Raw genomic sequence first — 13,868 nt, 5'->3', positions numbered from 1 at the left:
CTCTCCCACTCCTGCCCCTGTGCTGCTCCAGCACATTGCTGATGACAAACAGCAGGAATAAGCCTAGAGGTGCTTCCCCTTATTTCAGACCTCTTTCCAGGATGGTGAGCAGTGTTTTTCTACGCCTTTTGTTGTCCTGACAAAACAGTAAGCTGTTGAAGACCCTGTAAGAACACGCATTACTGCAAGGAATGGGAAGTCTCAGCACTTTCTTTTAAACTTTAAAGCCATCCTGGTTACGTCAGCCCCATGCTGCGCTAGGAGGCTGCACCAGAAGTGACATCATGAGTCATATTAATGCACCAAGCCTGGCAAGAATGCCAAAACAAAAACCCTGGTGAAAAGCCTTGCTTTGTCCAATGGTTGCTACCAAATAAAAACATGATAACTAACCTCCTTAGCAGTAAGACGGGTCTGAAGCATTAACATGATCCCTTCAGTGTTGCACTAAAATTGGGCCGTTGTTTGCTGTCATCTTGCTCTATTAACCTTGACTCCAGAGACGTACACTACCAGTGTCTGTTTGGACAGGATAATGTGGGCCCACACCGATTCCCACCCAAATCACGCTGGTACCCTCTTGACACCACAGCACCTCCCGGGCCTGGCACTGGTCATTGAAATCCCCAACATGACTTAGGCACAGTGGGACGCACCCACAGCCCGCACTCGCCTTGCCACAGAGGTTTTCTCTACATGTAAGATTTAACGATGTGTAGGATTCCTGCTTAGCAGGGTAACAGCATCGGTGCTGCTCACTGGCTGCTTGTTTGAACAGGACATCAGGTCTGTCAAACTGCTTCAACTGACGATGGATATCTACAACGTTACAAGCAGCAGCATCACCTCCTTTCACCAGGTTTCACTGCAAAATCCAAGTCAGCAGTTGCCCACATATCTTGTTTAATAACTGATGAGCTACAAGGGAATCTCACCATTGCAAGGTGTTGCCACCTCACTTTAAATCTCTTCCCCTAGCTAAAAATAACATTATGCCACCGCAGAATCATCAGTCTTTAGACTCGTGAATCTGTTCACCACATCACATGGTCTAAGGTCCATAACTATTACAATGAATATTGATCACCAAAGCCCCGCAGCCCACCCTGCCTGCTCAGCAATTCTATGAAACTTTCATAACCAGCACCAGAAGAGGAACACCTGTGCCGGTGGCACCCGGGGCACTGCTCAACAGCCGGCCAAGCACCTCGGTGAAGATTGTTCCTCCACATACTCCAACTGAACCTGAAAGCAGATATACCCAACTGACTGGTCAGTGCAAAGGTTCTCTCCCTTCGAAACCTCTACTTTTTGGACAACCATAAACTAAGCACAGCTCGTTAGCTGCCGCGGAGCTAGCCTTTGATCCAGTGTCTAGACATCAGCACCAACAGATGAGGAGGATTTGGCAGAAGGCAGGCTCTATTCAGTTGTGCAGCTCGCTCAATACCCCATTGCTCAGAAGAGTTACGAATTGGAGTGAGGCTTGTCTGAAAAGTTGTTAAGCAATTTTCTGTACTTATTTGAAACAGGAATCTCATTATAACAATAGTTATAGAATTAAGAACAACTCTTGTCCTGGCACTAGAAGAGGAAGAAATGAACAAAACCACACAGTCACTTGTATGTTTCTGTAGAACAACCCCTGTATTAAAATAGAGAAACATGACTTGACACAGAGAACGACCTCAATTAGCATATGACGGGCTGATTATACCTTGGCGTATGGATGAGCCCTCTGTGAAGGAGAAAGTTATCAACCATATTCATAGCGCCTTCTGTTATTTAAATAACAATGCTTGAAATGCTCAGTGACTAGAGGCCAAAGCCAAAGAGAAATGGTTCAGTGGTACCAAGGGTTGGAGAAGGAGCTCACCTTCCTTGCAGAGTGGGATTTGCTATTTTTAAGTGCTTTTTTGAGAAACCACCAGGGGCAGGGGGAATATGCAAGTATAAAACATTTCATTGCAATATGCATTTTCTCCCTGAGGCAGTACAGGCCCATTGGTATTTCGCATCAACTTCAAGTGGCATTCACCACACTTCCACCAAACAAGGGATCCCAGCTACCTCATCAGTTTTCACTGCAGGAGAGACTACAGCGTACACCCGACAGTCACTGTTACCCAAGCTGCGCTGGATTAAGGGAACATACTGCCAAGGAGAAGGCCCCTAAATACTCTCTCACCTTCTCTGCTAAGGAAGATCTAGCTCAGTTAACCCTGATGCTTTCACCAGATGAAAGGTGGTGCAGCAGGAATAAAAATCCCCAGTGCTTTAGGCCTTGAAAATTAAATCCACATTAAACATCATCTAGTAGCCAGTGCCCTGGGGTACTGATCCTGAAACACACATTTTATGCAAGACACTATGCACAGAGATGCTGAGTTAGGTTTTGGATATGAGATAAAATATGCAAGCTTTTGGAATTTCACTTTCCTGGGCTGTGCAACAATTTAATGCACAAGATAAGGGTTCTGCATTGCAGACATTTTTCTTCCTATTAAACATATAATGTATTTGGTCATCAATGTGAAGAGGCTTTATATAAAAGGAAGCTTTAAGAGGAAAATTTTAAGTGTCCTTGATACAAGTTGCACAGAATAGCTGTAGCAACAAAAATGAGGCTGGGTAAAAACAATACTAAAGCCTTATTTAACTACTGCCTAGTCTAGCTGTCATTTCCCAGAATAATGAAGCCTGCCTTAATGGAAAGCACTTCTGTACACGTACATGCTATCAGGCCAGGAGCGGCTAAGTAAGTCCAAAACAACATTCTGGGAGTAACACACGTGTAAGGAAGAAAACTATAAACAACAGTTATGGAAGTATGCACTTTAACCAGGACTACAAACATTCCTACATTAACAGAAAACTATTTTATACTGTTAAGGGTTTGATGTAAATGTAGTAGTCTCTAAGCTTCTGCAGTATTTCTCAGAGGAAAGACACACACACTCCCCAAATCATAATCAATTAATAGGTACATAAAAGAAAACCAGACAATACCCTTCAGAATTTGTAGTAACCTCTATAATGGTTAGGGCCTATGGGACAACACCAAGTATGCCACCTCTTCTGGAGTAAGCACCAGAGTTTACAAGGTCAGCCATCATCCAAAAGCGCCAGCTGAAGTTCCCAGCTGGGGTAAGCCAGCGCGCTTCCTCTGAAATCATCTATTCCCATTTCGGCTACTGAGAGGCTGGCCCCTAAAGTCATTTTTGTTTATGTAACTGCAGACAACAGGGGCTCGAGCCCTAATCGTGCTGTGGCCCAAAGCTGCATAAGTTCCCTCAGCCTGAAGCCCTGCACTACCACAGCTCTCTGGAATTTGGGAGCTTTCCAGCAGTACGTTTGCAGCCCAAGCAACAAACCACAATCAGCTTTTGAGGAGTCTTTTTTATTAAGATAAATCCAGCAAAATTCCTAACAGTGGGTACATACAACCAACCTGCCCTTTTAAAAGAAATGTTTGTATTTCATTTAAAAACATGATTACACTTTTATTTATTTCTTTTTTCAAAACTGACAAAATAAAATTACATTTGGGAAACAACAGATTTCCAGCTCTTAGGTTTTTCATGAAAATAGCTCACCTTCTTTATAAAAGCAACCCACAGAACCACTGGAATGTTTAACACGGTTATTTGTTTTGAGACCTCCCCACTTTAAGAAACCATACAACACATACAAGGGAAAAATTAAAGTCTGAAGTCTGTAAGCATGACTTACACAAAAAGGGACACACTGACAGAAGTCAAAAGCTACCACCACTTATTCTTTCCATGTACCATACAAACTATTACAATCACAAAATTTAAAAACAATGAATTTTTTTGTTTTGTTTTGTTTGTTAGGGATTTAATTCCCAAGTAACCGAGATGAAGATGTTCCATAATTAAATTCATGCTAAAAAAACCTGCATTTATAAAATAGTTGATAAAAATATTCCTCTCTGTTAACAATACAGCATGGAGGTACGGATACCAAATGATGGAGATATAGGGCAGGGTTAACATTACTCGGACTTGGCTTCCTTATCATCAGATGCTTCAGCAGCTGGTGCCTATAAAGGTGTTTGGGAAGAATAGAAATATTATTTGTAATGCTAATCGGATTCCAATCTAACAAGCATCAAAGAGAGACTAGTTTGTCAGCATAGACATGGACAACATTTTGTGTAGACAGACAAGAATGCACAGCTACTACAGAAAACACCCACACAACACCACATCAGCTGATAATTCTAAAAATTATAACACAGTTGAGTATTAATTAATTGTCGAGTTGATCTTGGAATGTTAAAAGCCTCCAAAGAGGCAGAAGTTTAGAATGTATTTTACATTAAGATCAATCATATGCTAGGGAAAGTACCAAGTCCTCATCTCCGTAAGCAGCAGAGAAGTATAGGAATTACACATCAAACCGCAATACTCATGTATTGTCCAAACTTTGGGGAAATTCGTTCTCACCTGTTTTCTATAAAAATGTCTGCTATTATTTTTTTAAGTCAACACATCAAAACTCCAAAGCTTCTATCAAAGATCCTTTGAAGTACATTAGCTCCATATTATTTTTTTAGCAAAGAAGCTCCTGAATTAGTTTTAGAAATGAAAGAATAAACGACCCATTAACTGGATAATGATACCCAACTCATGAACAGAGATCACTGTAAATCAAAAGCAACAGAAAACACAACGGGCTAGTCTGTGCCTACAGGGGCAAAGGGTGCCTGTAGCAAATGTTACTCTTCCACTATCAGCAAGAAATCTGCTAGGAAAAGGCCAGCAGAGGCTGACTGAAGCTTGTAGCTAGTCATAGCAAATGGCAGCTCTTAGGTAAGCAGCTGATACAGTAAAAACATGTAAGAAAGAGGCCTGCAGATCAAGAGAAAAGATCCAAGTTTATTTTGCAGATCTCTTGCTGAATTGTTCTGAGGCAAAGAATTGTTTTAAAGAATTGTGTAAAACTTAAAACCAGATTTCTGGCACAGTACCAACCCACGCTGAGCAGCAGAGGCAATCCAGCAGTCCAGACAGGATATGCAAAGTCAGCTCAGGGCTGGATAGCAATCTTACTGAGCTTCACTGTTCCCCAAATACTCTGCATTGCTCTTGTGCCAACCCCGAGAGGGACACTATGATAGCACAGACCACCTGTGGAAGCACTCTACCACAGAGCAAGAGCAAGTATGAAGGAGAACGCTACTCTTTCAGGCTCTCCCTGGGAGCTGCCCTGTGTAGATACTGCAGTCAGTCTGTCTTTACAGGATGGCAGTGACACACACCACCTTCTCACAAGGAGGCCCAAGCGTTAGCTCCCACAGCTATATTACCAATACATCTGCATTTATTCACGTTTACTGTAAAGTACCTCGTTAGTTTTGGTATCTCCGTTTTCAGAGTGGTTTTCTTCTTTAGCGTCCTCTTGTTTAGTTTCATCTTTGCCTTTGGCTCCTTTCTTCCCTTTTGTGGCTGCTTTTTTGTCCTCCTTTTTATCATTTGCTGCCTTTTCTTTCTGTTAAGAAAACAGACCGTGATACGGTAAATGCCAATTTCCACTTCGTACATCTGCAGAAGCACATCCTGAACTCGAAAACCATCTACACAACCTGCTCCTACATACTGAACTTCTATTGACAAAGATGAGATAAAGTTTCTAAGGAGAAGTGCCTTCTTTCTGTTCTGTCCTGAATGTGCTACTGGGAAGTGCATAATATAAAAGCTGTGGCTGGGGTTAAAAGAATTCCTATTTTAAATAGGCATTCAATTAAATTAGCTAAAAAATGTTAAACTGGCCCATATTTCTGCTGTGCTGCTGAAAGGCGTACCACAGAACAAAAAGAACATGTACCACTAGTGGAAATACCAGAATACTTCAGATGTGCTATTAACGCCTATTTAGAAAACTGTAACAAAGCTATAGTCAAAGGACTTTCCCCCTTCGCTGCCAGAAATATTCTTTACTATAATAAACCACTTGTGTGATAGACAAGTTGGGGGCTCAACAGCATCACTTCAGTAACAACGAGAACTTTGCATTTATTATTTAGGCTCAGTTTCTTATACGTGGACCAGGCTAAATCAAAGCACCACTTGATGCTACAACTTCTGTAGTAACAGTTTTCTATATGGGAAGGTCAGATCCCAACTCCAATACAGTAACAAACATGACTCTCGTTAGTTTTACTTCCGAGGATCTGCCTCTTGCTGCTAATAAGTAAATGCACCAAGCGGACTAGCTTAGCTCCTTGCTTGATTAACCTAGCTCCAACAGAGGAACCATAAATATCTGCAAAATTACTCCTCACAGGTAAGTGAAGATAAACAGATAAATTCTGAAGAGATATATCTCTCTCTCTCCCCTCAGAAGATGGAGTTGTCTCAGTGACTGGAAGTTACAAAAAGTATACTTTCTTACTTCAGCACCTTGCTTATTAATGTATAAAATTAATTCACATTAAAAATGAGCTGCTTGCTAAAGGTAAACCTAGATTCAGAGTATAAGGGGCAAAGTCACCTGATTCTTCAATGATACTGATGCTTAAAAATTCACCAATTCCTATCATAATGCAGAAAATTAAAGACAGGAACTTAGTAGCACTCAAATGGTTGAAGGTTTTTCCTCTCTGACCTCCCACTCCCCAGCCTGACCTTGCTGAGGGGTTTCAGCCCACCTGGGAAACTCTACTATGATACAGTTAGAAGGCCCCTTCTCCTGGGCTGTGCCCACCCTCAACAAACCTCTCCTCTCTGGGGACTGAATTAGCAGTGACATGTAGTGGCTCCTTCCAAGAGATGAGTCACCAGAGGAGGAAAGAGTATGCCTCCACTCACTCTTTCCCCCTCTGCTGGCTGAACAGTCCTCCCAACTTTCAAGAGGCAGGAAAAAGACCACAGTACTGTCAGCAGCCAAGTATTCTGGTACCGCTTGGCAGTAAGGTTATAATTGCACTGCTACTATGGTACTGGTTTGCTCTCTGTCACTAGAACAGACCTCACCAGACCTCTGAAACATACGTAAGTAGTCCACAGTGAAGGGTTCCTCCAGCAGCACCAGCATGCTCCAAACTCACAAGCCCAGGTGTGCTAGTCACTTGCCCTTCCAGTGTAAACCATGAAGGATATTTACAGACTTGGGGTTGTTTGAAGGACGGTATCTTTCCCTTTACCCCATTTGAAAAAGACAAGAAAATATTAATGGAGCTAAAACTGTAATTCTCTGTAGCCCACTCTTCACTGGTAAAGCTCCTCTGAAGAAAGCATTTGAGGAGAATCCACAGAAACTGGCTTCCATGACTGGACTGACCAAAGAGAAAGTGTGTCACAGCAAAGGGCTGTGAGCAGGAACCCAGGACCTCTGCTCTGTTCTGTAAGATCTGCGGCTTCCGGGGACAAGCTAGCGGCTATCCTGTTAAGGGATCAAGCCCACTTCCACAACCATGCGAGCCCAGGAAAATAAATACCCAAGGAGACATTGTTATATTTCAGTTTCCAAGGTTCTTCCATCCTCTCAGCTGGTTCTGAGCTAATACCATTACATTAATTTTCCTGAGTGACTTTTCTATACAGATGGCAACATCAATTCAGTAATAAGGTCATGTGTTTTATAAATAAGTGATAAAACTTTTTTCCAGGCTCTATGTTTTCCACTATGTCCAAGTTTAAAAGGTGAAATCTGTTCTTACACACAAAGAAACATTCAAAGAATCTGAAAGTTTTAAAGTTAAGCATTTGGGGGAAACAAGAATTAAAGATGCCTGCACAATTCTTATTACATCCCCTTTTGCAGAGATATTGATCCAATATTAGAAGCTCTGGAGATCCAAAAAGGCAACTCAAATATCCTGGTTTCAAACCAGCATCTTAGAAGCAAGAGGACCATACGCTTCCAACAGGGGGGCAATGTGTGGGGCAATGACCAAGGCATCACTCCTGGCAGAACTGAACAGTCTTTGATCCCAGAGGGAGACTGCACCATATAGCTTGCACAGGGAACTGTCAAACAAAATTCTGACAGTCACCTACAGTCCTTAACTTTTGAATGCTTATTTTCACAACTTTTAAGATGTGGTTAACACAGCTTTTGTGTATAAACCCTGAGATGTTTCCATATAACTAAAAAAGCAAACTTGGAAAAAAAAGAAAATACCAACAACATGCATTGTATGCCACTGCACTGACCTCTGCATGGTTCATCAGCAGAGGCAGAACCCAGGACTTTTAGATGCCCAAGCCGCTCTCTGCCACTTGGGCTGGAAGAGCAAACACCAGTGGCAGGGGCCCTCCTCTTCCCTAGGGATGAGCCACTACAGGGAGATGCAATCCAGAGTGTGTGCCAGCTGCTTGCTCACACCACAGGAACGCAGAGCAGCAGGGCTCCTAGGTTCCCCTGCCGCTCCTGAATGAGATCTAGAAATCCAGCTGCACAACCAAGACATAAATGTGAAAAAACTTGCTCTGCACACCACTGCCATTAAAGAGCTGAGATGCAGGGTCCCCAAAATGACAAGCAGAGTTCTTCTTCTTGTCCATTTTTCCTATCTCTGTTGCTCCACGTAGCAGGACTTGGGAGGTAGAATCGTTTTCATCATCTGGAAGTCTACTGTGCCATATGCAATTGCAGGGCCTTTTAAATGTACAGAAAAAAGCTGCAGGTTCCCAGCCTGTCATCCCCTGCATCTCTCACACTTCTACTTTGCCCATATGACTGTCCAAAACCACAACAGAAAATGTATGATAGGAACAGGTTAAAAAGAACGCTAAAGTTTTGTTGTTGGAATTTTTTTTCCAGCTGCAAAGTCCTCATAAGATCTGAATATTTACAGATAGAAAAAAGCACTGCAAACTGACCACTGGGGAAGTTTGTGACAGGAAGGGGGTACAAAGAAATACTCATGGATTGCAGAACTGTCCCCTTTTGAATTTCAAATTGTAGCTCCAAAACAACAATGAGCTTTAGATTCTTTTTTAAGTATACTGTCAGATATGCCAATATTTTTGACATTTCCAAAATTATCTGGCTTAAGGAAACGGGTATGTAGAACTTTACCCCCAGCAATTAAAATTGTATAAATTGATAACTAACTGACAAGAGTGCCTTTGAATAAAAACATTGTAAGAAACTGTAATTAAAAGCACGATTTTCAATGCCTTCTCTAATTGACCCTCTGTTCTCTATTCAAAGCATTGTTTTCCCAACAATGCACTATATGAAAGTTCAGAATGGCCTTGCAAGGCAAGCAGTAAAGCCTCACCACAACCAATCTGTTCAGTTTACGACATTCCTTCACTAGGAATTGGATAAAATTATCTTTACATCCTTCACATTCTTTCAACTCATGAAATCCAATCTTAAATCTTTAAAGAAAATAATGAAAAAAAAAAATGAGCAATTGTGGATCTTTCCCCCCCCCCCCCTATAAACACCTTGAGAACAAGAAGCATAACTTCAGTTCAAGAGATCTTGAACACTTACCTTAGGTGCTGCTTTTTTGGGCTTTGGCTCCGGTTTAGGCGGAGCAGGTTTCTGTACAAAACACACGTAAGAAAGAGAGTGAGACAAATGCTATGTATGTTTTAGCAACACGTTAGTAACTTTCAAAAACTGTTCAAACAGAAAATAATTTAGAGCTGTCTGCTTCGTTCTGTAGTATAGAGGAGTAACTGCCAGAGGCAGATCAGTATGCTTCGTTATCCAAACCCACATCTCCTCATGTATGTTACAGTGGCTTTGGTGCAGATGCTGACAGGAGCAGTAAGTGGACCATTACTGCATCTGGGTGCTACTGTCTGCTGTCAAGGCAAACGCGTGTAAAAAATGAAAGGTATTAACATCTGAACGTAATTCTAAGTATGAACACACATCTTAGCTTTCACTAAAATTAAGTACTTTCTTTTTTAAATAGCAACCATTATCCATTTGGCATGTCTAAGATGGCTTAAAAAAGGGCTGGGTGCACTAACCATCTGTAGAAAAGGATGCCAAGAGCCTGTTTAAGGCTGTGGCCTTGGGCTGAACCCTACTGCTTGACACAGATTTACACCCTCTAGGTCTCAGTTTACCCAGCAATTGGGCCCACAAAATCAATGGGCAAATTACAAGTATAGAGCAGGCACTCTATGGAGCTATGAGCAGGAATGTGGATGGAGAAGACCTACAAAGAACAAATGCATCTTGACATCGATATTCCTTGACTCTGGGTGCTCATGCCTCCAGACTGAATGTTAACAAAGATGGTTGTACCTCACGTGAAACGTCTAAAAGTAAGACTGTAACATGTTGATACTCATGGACTGGAAACACAGAATAGTAGGAATTTTACTTTTAAACACTGCAATATTCTAACCATGCCTTTCACAGTGCCAGCGGGAAAAAACCAGTTTCTCTGTAACTGTCCCTTAGAACTTAGCATTCCACGTGATGCAATATTAAGAAAGTAAATAAAGATACTTACAGCGGATAGTCTAGCTGACCTTCTCTTTGGCTGCATAAAGAAAGATGTGTCACTAACATTCAGAGAGCATATAAAGCAGTGCTTTCTCAGAACTGCAACCCAGAATAATAACAAAGCACACTACGTCACGAAGCCCCATACAAAGGGGATTTATGAAATTATGGGCATTATGGTGATGATCTCCCAAAAGCACAGCTTAGTTCAATCATTCTCACTCTATGCAGCTGCCCGTTTACCGCAGTGAGGTAGTAAGTGATGAAGTTTCTTTACTTGCAGGTGTCGTGCCATTAAGGCTCTGTCACTGAGCCACTGCCCATAAAGCTGAAGGGGACATGTTCCTGTTCGAGCCAATGGCCTCAGCCCAGCGGAGCTACTGGCTGCAGCCAAGACACCCAGTGCCCACCTCAGGTGACAGGCCAAGGAATGAGCCCGGGCACCCCGAACCCAGGCACAGGGCCCGCGCCCGCACCCACCCTGGGGGAACTTGTAATTTCTGTGGAGCACCACAGAAGTTCTTGGAGGAGTGGGGACGGGCAACCAAAGAAGCAGCTCCTACCTCCTCCTTTGCCTCGCCTTCAGCTGGAGCCTGCAAGGAAAGCCAGAGACTGAGGTGAGAGGGTGGCGCCATCCCCTGCACTCGGCTCCTCAGAGCCCTGAGGGGAACCCAAGGGCCTGAGGGGAACCCCAGCATCCCCCGCAGGGCTAAACCGTCTCCCGGGGAGGCTAAAAACAGGAAGGAAGGTCGATGGCGGCGACCGATCGTCTGTGTGTGTGTCCCCTCCCGCCTCCCTCGATCTCCTCACGGACTCCAACTCCCACAATGCCCCGGGGCCGCCGGGCCTACGTCAGCACGCCCAGGCGTCCCCGCGTTTAAAAAGTTCCCGCCAAATTACCTGCCATAACAAGGTCGTCGCCAGCCCCGCGCAAGGACAATGCCGGCGGCCTGGCCCACGCCCCCCACGCTATCGCTCGGGGGGCTTCGGCCTGGCCCCAGAGACCCCCGGCCCTGCCGCGGTGGGGCCGGGGTTCTCCGGGGCCAGGCCGAAGCGCCCCGGGCGAGCCGGGGGGGGGGGGGGCCGCGGCGGGTGGGGGCGGCCGCCGGCTCCTCCTTCTCCTCAGCGGCGGGGCGCCGGCAGCGCGGCCCCGCCGAGCCCTGAGGGCCTCAGGGGCGGCCCGTGGGGCCCGGCTGGCAGTGGCGGGGCCGGGCCGGGCGGCGGGGCTGGGGAGCTTGGAGATGAGAGGGGGGGCGTCGGGGTTGGTAGAGGCGGGGTGGGTGGGTGAGGAAGGAGGGGGGGGGGTGCGCGGTGGGGCCCGTCGAGCTATAAAGTTACTAATTATGGTGGTGAATCCCTTCCCCGCTTTCCTTCAAGGACAGTTTCAAATTCTGCGCCGCCTAATGGCTCCAAATTACCATTGCACAACCATCTGGTATGACAAGAAGTGGGAGGAAAAAAAAAAAAAAAAAAAGGAGAACAAAGGCAAACGCAGGAGAAAGAGGCACCGTTTAGACCCAAATCCTCCCGGGGAATGGCCCGATCCGCCCTAAAATGCTGCCGGAGGTGGCCGGGGGTGCTGGGGCCGTTCGGCGGCGGGGTTTTGGGCGCTGGACGAGCGGCAGAGCCCTCCGTGCCTAGCGCTGCCTGCCTGTGTTCTCCATAGGGGCAGCAGCAGCACTATGGCTGTTTGTAATCCAGCATGGAGACACTGCTCAGCCTTCTCCTTGCAAACAAAACAGCCCAAAGTGAACTCACAGGCTTCCCCTGCCCGCGCCAAGCGGCCCCGACACACGCCCTAGCCCTCTCCCTCCAGTCCCAGCTCCGCTTTAGGATATCCACAAAAAATTAAAAATGCAAAAACTCCACATAGGCACACACACACGCGCGCGCGCGAAAATTTACAGGTAATTTTGCAAATCGCTGTTTTAATCTCTCCCCTTCGTTCCCCATCTGTCTCCCCTAATCTTTTTTTTTTTTTTTTGTACTTACCTTTCTTTTGGGCATAGTTGCACCTTAATAGTTGATTGCAAAATATATAGATAGAGAGAGATATAAAAAATAAACGTAACCACCAAAAAACTGTTTCAACCGTTCTGCCAAATAGCAAAAAAAAAAAAAAAAAAAGAAAAAAAAAGATGTATAAAGGACCAAGAGTTAATTGCAGCACAAACTGAACAAAAAAAAATCCCCCCCTCTTTTATTGCAAACAGTAAAATACACCAACACGCAACCAAACTGCATGAATGGGGAGCGCGAGATGGGCCCAGCCGCCGAGTGACGGCCGCGGTGGCCAATGGGAGCCCGGGCAGCGGCCCGAGAGGCGGGGCGGGGGCGGGGGGCGGGGTGGCGGCCGTAGCGCGAGAGACGCTCGCAGGCGGAGGGACGGCGGCCCTACGCTGTCTGCGCAGCGGAGCTGGCCTAAAGCGCGCGGTGAATACGGCGCCGCCGCCGCGGCGGGGAGGGCGCCGGCAGCGGCCCCAACGCGGCCCGCGGCGGCCGGGCGCGCTGGCGGGCGTGGGGGGGTCAGCCTCCGGCCCGCCGCCTCCCCACACTGCCGCCTCTCCTCAGCGCCTCGGCGCTCCGCCGCCTCCTGCCCCGGCGGCCACGGCTCGCCCCCCGCTCCCCCGCGTGCCTCCCCCTCGTTCCCCCAGAGGCCGGGAAAGAAACTTCCACGAAAGTTACCACAGGCCGCAGGACGACAACATGGCGGCGGCGGCTCCGGCCCTCCCGCCGCGCCCGGCTGCGGGGGGCCGCCATGCCGCGGGGCCCTGAGGCCTGGCGGCACAGGCCGGGCCCGGGGCGGGAGCGGGGAGCGCAGCCGCCCGGCAGCCGCCGCCTCCCGCCTTTGCGGTACCTGTTGGCGGGGCCGTCGCGGCCCCGCGTTAGCCCGGCCGGCGGCCTTTGTGCGGGGGGCCCAGGGCCCTGCGGCGGCCTCTCGGCCCGTTCCGCCTCGGCTGCGGCGGCCGAGAGCGCGCCCCAGGCCGGGGCTGGCGGTTGGGGGTAGGCCCTGAGGTGCAGTCTGGGCCTTGTGCGCGAGGGCAGGAAAACTGGCTCCCTTTTCCATCATAACCGGCTGCAGCCTCTGCCAGGCCTTCCACCACCTCTGTTTCTTAGGGGAAAGCACAGGGCATTCACTAATACCGCCTTTAGGACCAAAGCAATTTGCAACTGAGGCTGGAGAAGCAGGAGCTGCCACTGTGAGGTGTGCCTGTTCCTGCCAAAAGCTAGTCACATCTCTAAAAATCTACAATGAAGGAGATTTGGCAGGCTTCATCAGCTCTCAACTGTCCTTAAAACCACCAAGTTTTCCCCAGCATCTAAACAGAACTTCGGTTGTGAATTTAAGAGTTCCTTTGCCCAGTGTCTAGCAGACAGAACAATTAGTAAGCATTGATTTACACTAACATTTTAGATGC

General features: G+C 46.5%; 1 protein-coding gene across 1 annotated transcript; it reads right to left on the bottom strand.

Moving 5' to 3' along the window:
• Positions 1-3,384: 3,384 nt before the first annotated feature.
• HMGN5 (high mobility group nucleosome binding domain 5) lies at positions 3,385-12,716 on the bottom strand. Its single transcript, XM_040614532.1, has 6 exons — positions 12,442-12,716; positions 11,013-11,042; positions 10,457-10,486; positions 9,478-9,528; positions 5,374-5,517; positions 3,385-4,066 (listed from the first exon to the last, which is right to left on the bottom strand). The coding sequence occupies exons 1-6, from the start codon at positions 12,454-12,456 to the stop codon at positions 4,019-4,021; spliced, it is 318 nt and encodes a 105-aa protein (XP_040470466.1). The 5' UTR covers positions 12,457-12,716; the 3' UTR covers positions 3,385-4,018.
• Positions 12,717-13,868: the final 1,152 nt, after the last annotated feature.

The sequence above is a fragment of the Falco naumanni genome, chromosome 14 (genome assembly GCF_017639655.2).
Source record: "Falco naumanni isolate bFalNau1 chromosome 14, bFalNau1.pat, whole genome shotgun sequence".
Taxonomy (NCBI): Eukaryota; Metazoa; Chordata; class Aves; order Falconiformes; family Falconidae; genus Falco; species Falco naumanni.
The sequence above is the reverse complement of the archived record's forward strand: the minus strand, read 5'-3'. Positions and strand labels throughout refer to the sequence as shown.